The following is a 16,371-nucleotide window of genomic DNA, read 5'->3' as shown; positions in this document are numbered from 1 at the left end:
CGGTCTAGTGTCCCTAGAATGTGGGGCTGTGACGTGCCTATGGCGAAGATACGTGTGTTGGTGCACTTCGTTCAGGGCTGAGTTACGGGGTGTCGGCCGTGAGTTCCATGTTAATGAATCGACCATATAGATTACATAAGGTGCTTTAAAACACAAGTGTACAGAAGACAGGATTATGTGTTGATGGACTGATGAAAATGTTGCGATCAGAGGCTGGCAGGAACCTAAGCCTGTTTCTCCCTTGGGAGCAAGTTCAGCATTCGCTAATTCAGTGTTTGCGGAAACTTTGTAGAACACAACTATGGTGAGTAATAAAAATCCCAATCCAAATGTTTGCATTAATGTTTCAGTAAAAAACTCTTCCTTCTGTCATTTCCTTCAAATATCATCAATAGATTTGTGCAGCTTGAGACGGAAACCCTTTGCCTCCACTCTAACAGGTCACAGCCAGGTGTGTTTCTCTTTGCACAGAAAAGTAATCTCTCTCGAAAGCAATCGGCTTTCCAATGTGAAAGTCTAAGGGGGCACTGTTTAAACATGACTCTTGTGGGATTATGATTTTGAAAACTACATTGTTTAAAATAACATGGACAGTACGAGCAATGACAATAAAAACGCGGCATAGGAATTTTAACATAGCAGCACAAATTGGAACTCTTACCTTTCTTGCCCAAGTCAGATATTTTATTGAAAAAAAAAAAGAGAGAGAGATTACAGTACTTAAAAATTCAAACACAAGGACAATTCAGGGTTGAGAGAAAGAAAACCTGAAAAAGCCCATTGTCTTCAGTAAAATTCTGAATACAAAAAAGGGAGACCCGGGAAACAGTTTATGGCCGAATGCACTAGTTTCATGATAAACACACACACAGAGCACATCTCCATCAAGTGAAACTCAATCACCTTTTTACAATTTAGAGAGGAGAGACGGCTCTTACTATGGCTAAGCCATGTATCATCAATACCATGAAGCTAGCCTATCACTTGTAATAGCTTCTATAAAATACCACAGTGAGACTGCAATAAGCCTAGAAAATGGGCTACAAATCCCAGCGATGCTCGGGCAGGCAGTGAAGCAAAAATAAAAATAGGTAAAACTGAACCAAGAACTGGAGAGCATTCATCCCGATTCATGACTGGGAAGGCAGAGTTCACAGGCCAAGGTTTTAAAGTGACGTGTTCAGATCCAAAAGACAGTCATTATACAAAATAAAAGCATTTATGTAATTCGGGAGGGGGGGGGGGGGATCGGGATCGTAAATTCTCAGGGCACAGGACATAGCACAGAAAGCTTACTTACAATTACGAAACACAACATTGTCCCTCTAAAACAGTGGTTCTCAACCTTGGCTGCACATTAGAATCACCTGGGAGTCTTTTTAAAATCCTGATTTCTGGGCCCCATCCTCCGGAAATTCTGTTTCTTTGTTATGGGGTGGGGCCACAACATTAGTAACAAAGAAAAAGAATTTCCGGAGGATGAGGCCCAAAGATCAGGATTTTAAAAGGATTCCCAGGTGATTCTAATGTGCAGCCAAGGTTGAGAACCACTGCTCTAAAACATCACATTAAATATGCGAAGGTAAAGAGACGCAAAGGTGCACTTGATCGCTGGCGATCTCCCCAGTTTAGACAAATAATCTAAAAGATGCCACACGTTTCAGATTGTAACAACTCTGGGTAAAAGAGATGCCAACTTTCAGTTTCTTTTCCATCATCATATTGAAGTTAGCCAGTAAATGCTGAATTAACAATCCACACAGTAATATAAAAATACATGTATTAAATCACAGTTTTCATCAATTATTGGAATGTAACAAAAATAGTCATCATTTTACTAACAACCGTTCAGAAAAACGCAATGACCCGAACATTTCGTGTAATGTCTAAATTCCACCATCGGCAGAGCTGTGACATTGCCCCTCTGCACGGTGACAGCGAGCTCATGCAAGTACTTCTGACACAGTGACACATGTGGTCTGTCATTCTGAGGGCATGCACGCAGCTCTCACTTTTGAACGTGACAACATGATTCAGAGTCGGACAGCATTTGCTGAAATATCAGCTTTCACATGATTTCAATATGCTCTAGGCTGAAAGGATCATTGGGATTGCTTTCGAGTATTGGGCAAAGCGCATAGTTTAAAAGGTAATAATAGTAAATAATTCTACTAGCACACACTAGTTATCACAGCGGCTGGTTTAACACTAGGATGATGCTGGCAGTACAATGAATACCATAGTATAAAATACAATGCGTTTTCCATACAGAGCACATTATCCACGTAGGAAGCACACTTAAACAAAATACAAACTCTGGCAAAAATGAGCAACCTCACCTACTACTCATCCTAGCCCTTGTTAAAATACCCTGAGTAAAAGGCAAATACTTTAAACAATGCTGGTTATAGAAGATTTCTCTAAAAACGAGCCTTAAATGTGAATGTGTCGCCATTTTTTATTTACAACGAGCTCTTAACTGGTCACGATATAAACACTGAGGAATACTTAATGTGACATCGGACATTTTCAATTCTCTAGCTTTTGTCAGCAGTTTAGCAAAACAGGTGATAGATACATAAATGGTTTCAATATTTTAAAAGTCATAAAAGAGAAAAATATATAAAATGTACAGTAGTTTCTACCCACCCCGGGCCCACCTAGGTCCCTAGAAAGCCGCCCAGCCAGGTTCGCTTCTGACTAAAGGAAGATCCCAGGCCTCCAGCAAACAGGCCCATCTTTCCATCAAGGAGGCTCCCACTCACTGGTACTCCTCCAGGGGAGAGGACAGGAGCCAGGGTCCCTCGAGTGCCATTCCCCAGATGCTCAAAACGTAACTAATTTATGAGCATGAGCAGATTTGGTTTATAGGGGAATCTCACTGGTCCAGTTTGGAGCCTACAAAAAAATGGATTGTTTTTAAGTATAACATTGGAATACAAATAGGGGACGAGGATGTGGCTTTTTATTCCACAGAAATGGATACGTTTCCAAACATAACAAAACTCAGACAGAAAGGCATGCCTACCATTGAAGGTGGGGTCCCTCCAGACTTTTTAATGTTCTTGGAAGGCATTCCACGGAGGCGACTGAGTCTAGCTTGGAAACCTGGAAAATCAAAGACCCGATTTAGGAGATCCTGTGATCACGGGAGCATAGGACAAGATCCTGTCAATTACAGAAGTAAAAAGATTGGAGGAGAGAAAACATCTCGAATGGTAGCAGGGGAAAAGGCAAAACTCATACTTAAAAGATCTGAACGAATGGCGGGTCGGGTTCCAGTGTGGTCAGCACACAACTACCGACTATTTACGTTTCTTTCCTCTCGATCCCCTTTCTGTCATCCCAGTGTGTTCATGATGGGCCTTTCTAACAGTCTGAAAGCATGAAAGTGTAGCTTGAGGTTCTTTCATGCCCATTTCAGCCTGTCCTCCCTCAACGACTATCCCGAGACTGACCAAGCCCGCCGGATGCGACATGCTACTGACCTCTTCTCGCAGGATGCGACATGAGGGGGAAGGAACCCGTTAGGATACTTTCAAAGACGGGGTCTGGCAAGTGTCTGTCCAGCTCGCTGGGATCTTCCTTCTCCCACCAGGGAATGACCCCCGTGATGCCACACGCTCCGCCCGAGTCCTTTTCGTAAAACCAGTCACTCTGCTCGTCGTCACCTGTGCAAACACGAGAAATGCCCCCAAGACTCAGCTGTGTCATCCCAACAAGCACAGGGGTCAGGTTAATGTTTAAAAAGCACAAGACATCAATTAAATGTGAACTTCAGATAAATGATTACTTTTTTAAAATATATGTATTTTTTTAAAATTGATTTCAGAGAGTTAGTGGGGGGGGGGGGAGAGAGAAACATCAATGATGAGAGAGAATCATTGATCGGCTGCCTCCTGTACATCCGCTACTAAGGATTGATCCTGCAACCTAGACATGTGCCCTGACTGGGAATTCAACCCTGAACCCTGACCTCCTGGTTCATAGGTCGACACTCAACCACTGAGCCATGCTGGCCAGACAACGACTACTTTTTAATATAAAGGGTGTGGCAAAAGTAGGGTTGCAGTTGTGAGTACACAAAAACAGTTTATTCTTGTATTATTATTTATTAATTAGTGTATTATTTGCCACATAAACTGTAAACCTACTTTTGCCCACCCTGAATATAGTACTTGTACAGAATTTTTAGTCAAAATACTGCATGGGACATACTTATTTAAAAAAATAATGTTATTTATCTAAAATTCAAATTTAACTGGAGATCCTGTATTTCATCTGGCAATCATATAAATAGTCCATAAAAAATTTTCATTCTACCCACAGCCATACTTAAAAAGCGTCTTTAACACTATAACAAGAATTGCCATCAACAAAAAGATAAAATGTTATGTGTTAGAACCAATGTGAAAAGCTAATCATTTGGCAAAACTGTAGGGAAATCCAAGGCAGTGACTACCCTTCCCACGTTAAGGAAAAACAAGCCTTAATCACCTGCTGGGAATGAAAAGATATAAGACTACAGAGTTTGTTCTTTGCAGCAGATAATGGTATATATTAGCCTAATTTCATGATTTCTATGGAGTGTAAAAGGGGAAAACAATCATGAACAGATGTGACTAAGTGAAATTAATCTAATTAAGTTCATTAAGAAATGGCTGTGAAAAAGTTGATTTTAAATGAAAAGTGACAATGCCACAGAGCTTACAATAAAACTACAAATGACTACAGCAATGTATTTATAAAACACAACACTATTCACAGTATATTCGAGAACATCCATGAGGATAATGATGGATCAATGTAAAATTCAATTTGAAATGTGCCAAAGGTGTGAATCAACAGTATTGTGTGTGTGTGTGTCTTAAGAACAATAGAGAGAATGTATAAAAAGACAATAAATACTAGCATAGTGTTCTAGCCACTCAATGTTTTTCAAAGATTGGTAGGCTTATCAAAATGTTACTTTAAAAAGTGTTTAATTTCATTACCAAAGTCAACATCTGTAATATAACTTTGGGGAGACGTGTATTTTAATAATAATTTAGGTATACCTTAGCCCCAAGGTCCTACCATATTTCAGCAGAATCTCAAGTTTAAAAAGTCTATGATTTTTAAAACAGTTATATATCTATTTATCCAGGACTAATGGTTCATAAGTAAGCAAACCATGATTATGTAATAATAATTTAAAGCAATAAATTTCGTTGTTTTCCTTGGAACTTACTAATTTCCTCTAAAAACTCTCAGGAAATGAAGTTAACATTCATGATTAAGTATTTGCATGTACACCTGCTGATCTTTTCCTTCCAGAACAGGTAGTTTCACAATAAGGCTGTGCTAAAGTAGGAATATCTCCAGGAAGTTTCAAAAATAAAAACCATCTAAGTGGTGAAACATTACTGTTGAACCGTTTACAATATTGAGCTTTGAAAATTGTCTAATCACAAACTGGACAGGACGCCTAAATGTCACAGCTGAATAAAAATGACAGATGACTTGCACATCCAACTTCAGAAATGCTTAAACAGACTGAAATACATTTGAATCAGGAGGAGAGTTGGGACCAGTGTCTTGTGAACTTGCTACAAGACACACAACAGAAAGACTGTAGGCATTCTCAAGGAAGATAATCCTCCCGTAATACTGTTAGCTCCACATCCTGGCTTTTGGGGATAATCAATTACTTCAGGTCATGAAGACAGGATGCTCTCCTCGAACGCCAGAGAACAACCCAACCTCACTCCACTCAGTAGCGTGTGTAAGGTAAAAGGATTGCAGTCGTCAACTTACGAAATAACTAGTAAGAAGTGAAACTTTACTATAAAGACGTTTCCCCAGAGAGAAAAAATGACATTTCAGTACCTTGCCTTCCCTCATCGTTGGTAAACAAGCCTGCATCCGTGCTGCTGAGGCTGCTGGAGTCGCTGCAAGGAGGGAAGAGAGAAAAAAAGATCAAAAGGACAATTGATCTCCCCGTTGTAACATTTTAAAGAGACGAGGCAGCTCAGGGGTGGAACTGGATGGAGCCTGACAAAGATCTGAAAGGAAACGAGATGGTTTTTTAAAATATCCAATTCAACTATCCTGGTTCCATTCACAACAGGGCATATTATTTTTGGCACATAAAACCCCAGGAATCTAATGGGACCCTGTCAGTAAGCCAGATGTGACTGCAACGAGGTGCTGACATAATGGATGTGTTTTATTATCTGCTTTCATCAAATGCTCACCACTGCCTTGTCAGGCCATGCGATTCGGCCTGAGCCAGAACACCAGTGCTCAACAGAACACGCAAGTCTCACTCAAAGGCAGCCCGAGCCTCTCCCCAGCACCTGACATGCAAGGGCAGGGGCTGAAATGACTTTTCGCAGCCACATCTGCAAATATCCTGAGAAGGCATCACTGAAGAGTTCACAACAACTCTCCTACTTGGCAAGGAAGAAAAAAGTTGGCAATGGAAACAATCCCTTACATCAAAGTTAAGGTCCCTCTGAGCAAACACTGAGCAAAAAGGAATATTTCCAACGTAAAGGAGGGAGCAGGCAAAAATAACAGGTTCTCATGACTTCCACTGAAGTTTGAGCATATGACAGAGTCAAAACGAACATACAAATTACAACAGACAGTGGACATTCAAATGACCAGAATCAAAACTGTCACTGTCCCAATAGCAGCAATGCTTAGGTGATACTATAGTTTAAGAAACATACAAAACAAGTCACATGATAAGAGAGGTTCGGCTTCTAAAGTAAATTGAATATGTTCTTTAAAAATTCTCATGTCCTCCTCTCTGACTATAATTCTTAATTTTCCAATCAGAAAATTACCCCAGCTGATCCAGTAACATGTAGAACTCCAATAACCTAACTTATTTAAAAAAAAAAAATCCCAACCAGTTTTTAAATATTTATATTTAAATCCAAATATATTTTCTGAATAGAAAATATTTGTTTATTTAAAAAAATAAAAATAAACATATATATATATTTAAAAAAATAAACATAAAAAATACATAAGTGAAACATTTTCCCAAGGAACTCTGAATTAGTATCTTTCCCTCTAACTTTCTTCAAATTAAGAGAATCTATGGAGTTCCCTGTACTGCACAAGTTTTAATGAAAGAAAGTAAGACTTTCTAAGAGCATCAAATGCATGGTTTCTTATTTAAAAACATATATATTCTTCTTTCTCTCTCTCTCTTTTTTAAAATATATTCTTACTGATTCAGAGAGGAAGGAAGAGGGAGAGAGATAGAAACATCAATGATGAGAGAGAATCATTGATCGGCTGCCTCCTACACTGGGGATCGAGCCCGCAACCCGGGCATGTGGCCTGACCTGGAATCAAACTGTGACCTCCTGGCTCATGGGTCGATGCTAAACCACTGATCCACACCGGCCGGGCTCAATTCTTATTTATAAATTCATTCCAAGGACATATACAGCTTGAAAAGCTTTGGAAGTAGTTTCAAAAAAACTAGCTTTTAAGTAACAAGAGAACAGTTATAGAAGAAAGTTTAAATTAAAAGAAAAAAATTGTTTTAATTTATTCAAGAGTGGGAACATCCTCCATGAAAATGTATACCTTGACTGGATGGCTGGGTGGCCTTATCACACCTTAGGGACTCAAATGCTTTTTACAATGAAAAGAAAGAGAGTTTCATCTCATTTCTCTCCCAGGGTAGATGTCTGTCAATAGAAGGCGGACATCAATAAAAGGAGGGGCTTGCACAATCAATCCAGAAAGCCAGCAATCTATGAATAATCCAGAACCGAGTATTTATCTCCTCTGCCACACACCCTCCCTCCCAGCCAGTGAGCAAGATAATTACTCTCAAGTCAAGCTAAGTGCCCCCCAGTCACAGTGGCCCAATGCTGACATACAAAGCATACAAATAATTCTCGCTCTGGCATAAAAGTGACAACTTTCTTGGAAGAAAAGCAGAATCTGTAAATTTCTCAAAGCCTTCCTGAAATCTTTTTTAAAGTAATTTTTACTTCTTTAGAAAAATTGCATACATGGCAAACCATCTGTAATAAAAGGCCCATTCTATAAAATTTTACCAGGTCCTACTCATATCTGCAATCATAATCATATTTACAAATATATATTATATACATACTAATACTACAGTACTAATATATATTCCATAGCTCACAATCCACATGATAAAAATGCCAGTCCTACAAATTAAAAAATCAAATACTCTTGCCCAGACCACTTGTAAGGAATGTGTTTTCTGCATTACAATCCCGCATTTGGTTTTAAGGACACAACTGAAAGGGTGAACAGTGTCAACACTTTCTCATTTCCTGCAAGTAGCATTAGTTCTGTGTCACAGAAAACGACCACTTACCTTTGGATGCTGTTAAAACAGGACTCAGTGCTGTGCTTTACCTGCTTTCCAGAACGGATGGTTTAGACCAAGCATGTCAAACTCGTGGCCCACGGGCCACATGCCTCGTTTATTTGGCCCATGTTAGCCTTGGGGTTTGACATGCTTGGTTTAGACTAACCATCAGAGGACCACATCTCCTTTGTCTAATGACAAGTTCAGGGGTTCCAGACGGTGAGGTGGGCTTTACAATTTATAAGTGGTCAGAATTCCTAGCAAGTTAGACTTCAAATTCCAAGCCACACGGGTTGAAGTGCTACTAACTCTTGATTCTCAGTAATCAGAATAAACTGAATGCCCTGGCCAGTGCGGCTCAGGGTGGTTGGGCGTCGTCCTGTGCACTGAAAGGTCGCTGGTTTGATTCCCAGTCAGTGCACATGCCCTGGCTTCGGGCTGGCTTCCCGGTAGCGGGTGTGCAGACAGGAGGCACACCCCCTATTGATGTTTCGCTCTCTGCTCTCTTCCTCTCCCTCTCTCTCTCTAAAACAAACAAACAAAAAAAAACAAAAAACAAAAAACAACAAAAACAAACAAGCAGCAAAATATCTTAAAAAAAATAAACTGATAAATTGTGAAACTAAAGAGAACCAATACTAAAACTCTATAATTAAATAAATAATTTTAAATCCAATCCTAAGAATTACCAATGTGCTATTATCCAAATGTACATCCTTTCCCATTGAAAACCTATTCCCTTTTCTCCTTTGTAGCTGAAAATTAAGTCATTATGACACAATCAAAAGGCCGTGTAAAATCAAATAAGCAATTCTGCTTTGGGCTGAACATCATAAATTATAAGGAACTATGACCATAGTTCAATAGTCACTACCATTATTATAAATTATCATTATTCTAAAAAAAGAATTAAAATACAAAACACATCCATCCACAACACCGTACCCACCCGCCCTTCTATGGAGGAAACAGGAAAGCCACCTTTCGCTCATCAGCTCGTCGGACACCTTCTGCTCTTCGTATTCCATCTTGTCCTTGGTCTGGCTCAGCTCCTCGCTGTCTAAAACCACGCCTTCGTCTTGCGTTTTGGGTCCCTGCCTGGGGACCCTCAGTTTCCGCTTCTTGACTTTGCTCTTGGCAAACTCCGGGTACTGGTACGCCCGGTCCTGGTCCATGTCCTGGTCCCTGCAGCCGTCGGGGGGCTGGGTCATGGGGCGCTTGCACGCGTCCTGCGGCAGGTCCAGGGCCATGCGCTTCACCTTCTCCCGGCGGCCGCAGGCTGCGGCTGCCCAGGCCGTCCAAGGCCAAGTCCGCCTCGTGCCACAGCGGCCGCTTGCCCCGCACGCCGTTGTTCAGGGTGGACGCCGGCCTGCGCTTGGCCACCAGCATCTGGTCGTCGGAGTCGCTGTGATCTTGCTTATGGCTGGCGGGGTTCTCCCTGTAGTCCTTGCTCGGCTCCTCCAAGCTGGAGTCGGAGCCCTCGCTCAGGCCGTGGCCGGCCTCCCAGGGGTGATGCGTGTTGTAGGACCTCCGCTTCCTCCCTCTCCTTTTCCGGGCCTGGCGTTTCAGGGGGCAGGACAGGCTCCGGGCGTGGTCCCCCGTCTCCGCAAAGCCGCCGCGGGCCTGCTCGGAGCTCTCCTCCAGGGCCGACACCAGGTCGTGCACCAGTTCTTCCATCGTCCGGCTGAAATGCCTGGGTTGTTCAAGAAAGAAAAATGCATCAACAAAACAGCATGAGCCATGTTAACCTGGCGTGTGACCGCTGATGGCTTGGTCTACATCTGACCATAATTAATAGTTATGACAAAGGAATGTTTAAAAGCGATTGAATGTTCCTCTCCAAGGTATGAGTTTTAAATATACTGACTCGTGTTAAGCTCCTTTTTCTTGTAGAAGTTCTTTGATTAAACACAGGAGTTAGGTCAAGACAGAGTGAGCCTATCAACAATGAAAGGTCTCAGGAATTTTATGTCTTTTCTGGGTGATTATGGAGAAGTTACTTCTGCTTCGGAAGCTGAGCTTTAGTCTACGCCTGGCCTTGCCTAGGGCCAGCTTTCCGGGATGGAAACAGAGAGAACTTTCTCAGTCCCCACCCCACACAGGCCTCTGCTCCCCACACACCCTGCAGTCCCCGCCAGGACAGGCCAGGGAGACGGAGAGACTGACGGGCCTTGACTTACGAGTTTAATTCGTTCCATGACTGAGCTCGTAACTCAGATTACTCGTATGTCAAATCATAAAGTGAATGAGTGAGACACGTGATGCTGGGCTGATGTTGTTGTGTTCACTGTGACGTTCGCTGCGCCAACTAGTGGTGGGGTATCTGAAGCTGGCTCGTAACCCGAATTTTAGCTCGCAACTCAAAGCAAAAAATCGGCCGAGAGACGGCTCGTATCTCGAAAAACTCATTAGTTGGGACACTCGTAAATCAAGGCCCCACTGTATATGTGAAAAGAGTTTAATCAGACGCAAGGCATATATTCACACCACACTCATCTCGGAACCCAGGGACACAGAAACTATGTTCAAATTCAATAGTAGCCTCGCTGTTCTAAAATGGCCCATTTTCCTTAGAGTTCATCTGAAAGTCTCTTGGCCTTTTTAAATTATTATTTTAATAAAAATAAACAGAAACCGTTGAACTGTGTCATCAGTGAGGAAATGATCCACTAGCCAGCAAGGATAGACATCGTATTCTTTGGGAATGTTTATAAATCACACTGGTCCTTCTAGAACCAACTCTGGAAGATTCTAGATCAGCCGATGTGACAGAGGGCCCAGGACTCTGATTTTATTTCTTAAACATGACAGGTAATTCAAATATGAAGATCATGAACAATCACATTAACAAGATACTCAGGATTTAGTTAAGTGCATGTGTCAGGTAAGGGCATACTATTGAAGGTGGTTTAAAGGTTCCCATACATATGGATGCTAAGAAGCTATAGCAAGATCAATGAGGTGTCTAACCAGGATTTAGGTAGAAGGTGGTAGAGGAAAAGAGGAGTTGAAAGAGTCACATTTTAAAATTAAATAGTCACCTGTCCCACAAGTTAGTATGAACATAGCAAGAGCACACCAGTCCACACAGCACATTTTGTCTCCCTTCCTTAACAAGATATTGCAGAGTGAAACATTTTAAGAAAAGTCCCCAGAAGAGGATATAAGATGGAAGTGTTCTAGAAGTACTTAGGGAATCAACATATTCTAATTGTAGATTGCACAATTTCTACCGTCTATAGCAGGGGTAGGCACACTTTTCCATAAAGGGCCTGATGGTAAACGTTTTAGGCCCTACAGGTTAGGGGGTTTCTGTCAAAACTATCAACCTTCACCATCACAAGGGGAAAAATACCTGAGGCCATACTTGAGCGAATGGGTGTGGCTGTGCTCTAATTAAATTTAGTTACAAACCAGGTGATGGAAGGCCATGGTTTATTGACTCCAGCTTTATAGACTCTCTGTAGTTCATAATTTCAGACACTCGCAAGTCCCCGATAATAACTTTCAACTTTGTCTTTTCATTTTAATGAGAACCTAAAAACAAACATCTTGTGATCCAACTGGACCTACCACCTATGAGGCAGCGCATACACAATGCTTGACAAACCACAGATGCTTGACAAATCATAGATGTGAAAAAAACCAAAAACTGTTGGGTGAGCAAACTAATGAATGACTAAATAAATGAACAAACAGCCAAGGAAAAAATATGACTTGACTAAAAATTTAGCAACCCAGGTTTCAAAACTTCTGCCACATTAACGAGACACTCTAGCTCCGTGGTCGGCAAACTCATTAGTCAACAGAGCCAAACATCAACAGTACAACGATTGAAATTTCTTTTGAGAGCCAAATTTTTTAAACTTAAACTATATAGGTAGGTACATTGTTATTAACTTCATTAGGGTACTCCTAAGCTGGCCTTTGCTAAAAACGTCCTCAATCTGATTGAGGTACATTCGCTGAGGTCGACCCCTTCCAACTCTCCCATCCACACTCGTCTTGTATACTTGTTTCGTCCATCTCCTTTCGTTCATCCTCTCTATATGTCCAAACCATCTCTACATACCTTTCTCAATTCTCGACACTACATCTTCTTTCACTCCACAACGTTCCCTAAAATTAACTTAATAAACTTTACTTAAAGTTGTAAGTCAACTTCGCACTGTACATGCGCGCCCGTGTGGTATTTTGTGGAAGAGCCACACTCAAGGGGCCAAAGAGCCGCATGTGGCTCGCGAGCCGCAGTTTGCCGACCACTGCTCTTAGTGGTTAGTTAATAAGTGTGTCAGGTAAGGGCATACTATTGAAGGTGGTTTAAAGGTTTCCATAAATATGGATGCTAAGAAGCTATAGTCATATGCCCAAAATCATACCGGCCATTGCTTTGATTTCTAATTGTTGAAACAGAAACTTGACTCAAACAAACCTGACAACATGAAATTAAAGACAATAAAAAAGAGTCGTTATTTAAAAATGAACATTTTTCACTATGCAGTTTTGCAGACCTAAAAATATATATATAATAAAAATACCAAATAGGAATGAAACTACAGAAACAAAGGTACCGAATCAACAGTTTAATGTTTTTTAAAAGCAAAGCCACATCAAGTTAGATAGTATTGTTCAATATGCTAATTATCAAGGACTTAATTTTAAAATTTGTTTAGTTCAATCTTTAAATATACTTCCTCCAAAAACCCCAGAAATTGACTTTAATTATAAATTATTAATAATGTAAAAATAAAGAAAAGTGTATCGTAATACTAAATGTTATTTGTCCACCAAATGAATCAAATTTAAAAAGTTAACATTAGATTAACCAATTTAGATATACTTTGGATCCTAATTTCAAAAATGTATGTGAGTGATGAGGCAGGAAGTAGTAGACACTCAAGCTATTATAACTTTCTTTATAAAAACATAATATGAATCACTAATAAGATTAACTTGAACAAAACGTATATATTCCTTTCCAGACACATGAAAAGTCACAGGATCTTTATTATTTAATTGTATAAAACTTTTCTTCTTTAGGCTTCCTTACTATAAAATATAGTTATTCTACTTTGCAAATTAACAAAGAGATAAATTACCCAATTGGTGCCTAAAAGCAGTAGTCAATATGAGAGTTAAATACATCAGGAATTCCAGGTTGGTTAACAAATCCAGGCATATTCTTTCCAGTTCACATATTCCTTAAGATATTGTACATTATTCCTTAAGGTATTATACATTACATAGGCAGTACATGTGGATTATTTAAGAATTTTTGTAAATATACTGGAATCATACTGCAAATATGACACCTGGGCACGTTACTTAAATTATACTTGCCCCTCTCACCGTCTATAAAATGCAATAATAAAAATAAAATCTCAAAAGATTTTACATAAGATGATATGATATGTATGTAAAACCTGCCAACAAGTAACAGCTTAGTAGTAGCATCCCCACGGGCACTGGGCTCTCACCACTGACATGAAACTTACATGCATAGTAGAGCAAATGTCCCATCAATGAATAAAAAAATAGTCCAGTAAGAAATGATGAATGACAGGATGGCTGCGCAGATAAACTAGAAAATAAAGGTTCCAGTTGTCTGGAACACATTCATTCTGCAAAATCAAGCATGATTTTAAGAATTTCATTCAAAAACACTGATTAAGTGCTAGGCACTATTTGATACTCTGGCGTCATAAGGGTGAGTCGTATGCTGCCAGATGAAAAAAGGGTAGGCTCTTTCAAAGAGAACTGTATTATAAAGAGGTGCCTAACCAGGGTTTAGGTAGAAGGTGGGAGAGGAAGGAGTTGAAAGAGTCATATTTTTAAATTAAATAGTCACCTGTCCCACAAGTCAATATCGACACAGCAAGAGCAGACCAGTCTACACCGCACATGTTGTCTCCCTTCCTTAACACAGAGCTTGAATAGTGAAACATGAAGAAAGATACCCTGGAGATGTTATTCCAGGTGATGGAAGTGTCTTATATTTTGTGGGGTGTGGTGGTTGCACAGTATATCCACTGCCAAAACAAAAAATACTAAACACATAAGAAATATATGTCTTACCCTAAGCTAAATCACATCACCATTGTAATAAAATAAAATAAAATGTGCTCCCTGCTTTTCTGAATGGAAAATGTGAGAATTTAAAAGGAGCATAAACAATCTATAATTCATTATAAAATGAACTACAGGGTGGTCTGATCACTTTCCAGACAAGATATTCTTTTAACTTTTCAGATGAGAAATTACTGGGATTCCCTGTGTTCTTAATTGTTGCCTAATCTAGGAATGGACATACATTTTTGTTTTAGCCACATTTCACCTGTTGTTCCACACTGGCTGTTTGAGAATTCACTGTCAGTGGGAAATCTGCTTGCTTGTTTCACTGCTCGCCTTGGGAAAAGATCGCGGGAGGAAACAGGACAGGCATTGGCGTTTTCAACTAGAAATCCAGCCCCCAGCCCCCAGCCTCCAGACTGGAAAGTGCAGGGCGATGTTGGACAGGTCACTCCTGGATCCTGTGCCAGTAATAACCTTCTACCACAGGGCTGTCCTAAGGATACAGTGGGAGCACTTGGAAGAGTCCAAGCAATATATCAATGCAGTGGTTCTCAACCTTCCGGCCCTTTCAATACAGCTCCTCATGTGGTGACCCAACCATAACATTATTTTCGTTGCTACTTCATCACTGTCATGTTGCTACTGTTATGAATCGTCATGTAAATATCTTGATAGGCATGATGGTCTTAGGCGACCCCTGTGAAAGGGTCGTTCGACCGCCAAAGGGGTCGCGACCCACAGGTTGAGAACCGCTGTAAGTGACATGGGTTGACAAGACACTGTAGAGGTAGTCAAGCCCCAGACTTCATCCTGGCATGTACATGTCCTTAGGGAACTCCGTATCTATCTCATTTGAACTGGAACAGAATGTTCAAGGGACAGAAACAGGTTACTCCCACTCCACAAAAAGGGGGGGGGGGGGGCGAGGGGGCTGGGTGGGTGGGGTCGCTTTCCGCTACCAAACTTCCAGAACTCTAGATCTCTGGAATGTGATCTGCTGTGACCTAGTCCATTTTAAAAGGTAGATGCGGGCGTTGGGCCTGGCTCAGACCCATGCTTCCGGTCCCTAAGCGTGTCAACCATCACTGGGAAGTGACCTGCCCAGGAGTCCAGGAAGCTTGGCTCCTAAAATGCCGCAGAGTGTCGGGCGAGCCACCAGCCGGAGTTTTCCGAATTCCCTCCCCGAGCACCAGCACAACCCCCCCCAGATCGCATGCCTCCCTGCCTGAGGCCCACCCGCCACCGCTCCCGCCCCCTGCCACGCCAGGTACCGCGGCCTCGGGCCCCCGTCCTGTGTCTCCTCCCCAGGGCCGCCAGCCTCACCAGCGGTTCCCGGCGGCTGGAGCTCCGATCGGTGGGCGCCCGGCGGCCCCGAACATTAACGACACCCAGGAGCCTGGCCTCGAGGCTCAGGCCCGAGAATTGCCTCCAATCGGCGCAACCCCAGCGACTGGCGCCGAGCGGTTCAGCATTTTGAGCGGAGCTTCCGGGAACCCGATGGAGGCGGAAACCGGAAGTCGGAAGCAACCACTCGTCCTCTCCCCCCCATCAGCACGCTGTCTGCCTCACCTGGAATCGCCTGCTTTTACTCACAGAGGCAACGAAAGTAAATTTGTATCCTACTCAAAATATATTGGATTTTTTTATAATATTTTAGAAACAAACAGGGTGGGGAAAAATGGAGTAAACCAAAATGGGACCCCCCTGGATCTGCCTGATGGTTTGACCCGGTTGCCTTGGAGACCGGCAGCAACATCAGTAGGAAAGCCGACGCCAGAGGCGATGGCCTCGCTAGCCCGGCTGCAGGCGCGGTCCGCGCTTTTGGAACATCAGTACTACTTTAGAAACAGGTAAGCCATCCACGGGGCACCGCTCAGCGCTGGCTTGGACTTTAGCTGTTTTTCAGCAGAGGTTTCCTAACAACAAGTTTTCTCATTCAAGAA

General features: G+C 41.7%; 1 protein-coding gene across 1 annotated transcript; it reads right to left on the bottom strand.

Moving 5' to 3' along the window:
- Nucleotides 1–2,472: 2,472 nt before the first annotated feature.
- On the bottom strand, nt 2,473–16,045 carry LOC102437497 (G patch domain-containing protein 2-like). Its single transcript, XM_014450572.2, is given in 7 exon segments — nt 2,473–2,898; nt 3,029–3,108; nt 3,489–3,671; nt 5,869–5,930; nt 9,338–9,627; nt 9,629–10,049; nt 15,752–16,045. Coding segments are annotated over 7 exon segments (1,125 nt in total). The 5' UTR covers nt 15,808–16,045; the 3' UTR covers nt 2,473–2,865.
- Between the last annotated feature and the right edge of the window lie 326 nt (nt 16,046–16,371).

This window comes from Myotis lucifugus, unplaced genomic scaffold, assembly GCF_000147115.1.
Source record: "Myotis lucifugus unplaced genomic scaffold, Myoluc2.0 scaffold_2719, whole genome shotgun sequence".
Classification (NCBI taxonomy): Eukaryota; Metazoa; Chordata; class Mammalia; order Chiroptera; family Vespertilionidae; genus Myotis; species Myotis lucifugus.
This window is presented reverse-complemented; position numbering and strand designations above follow the sequence as displayed.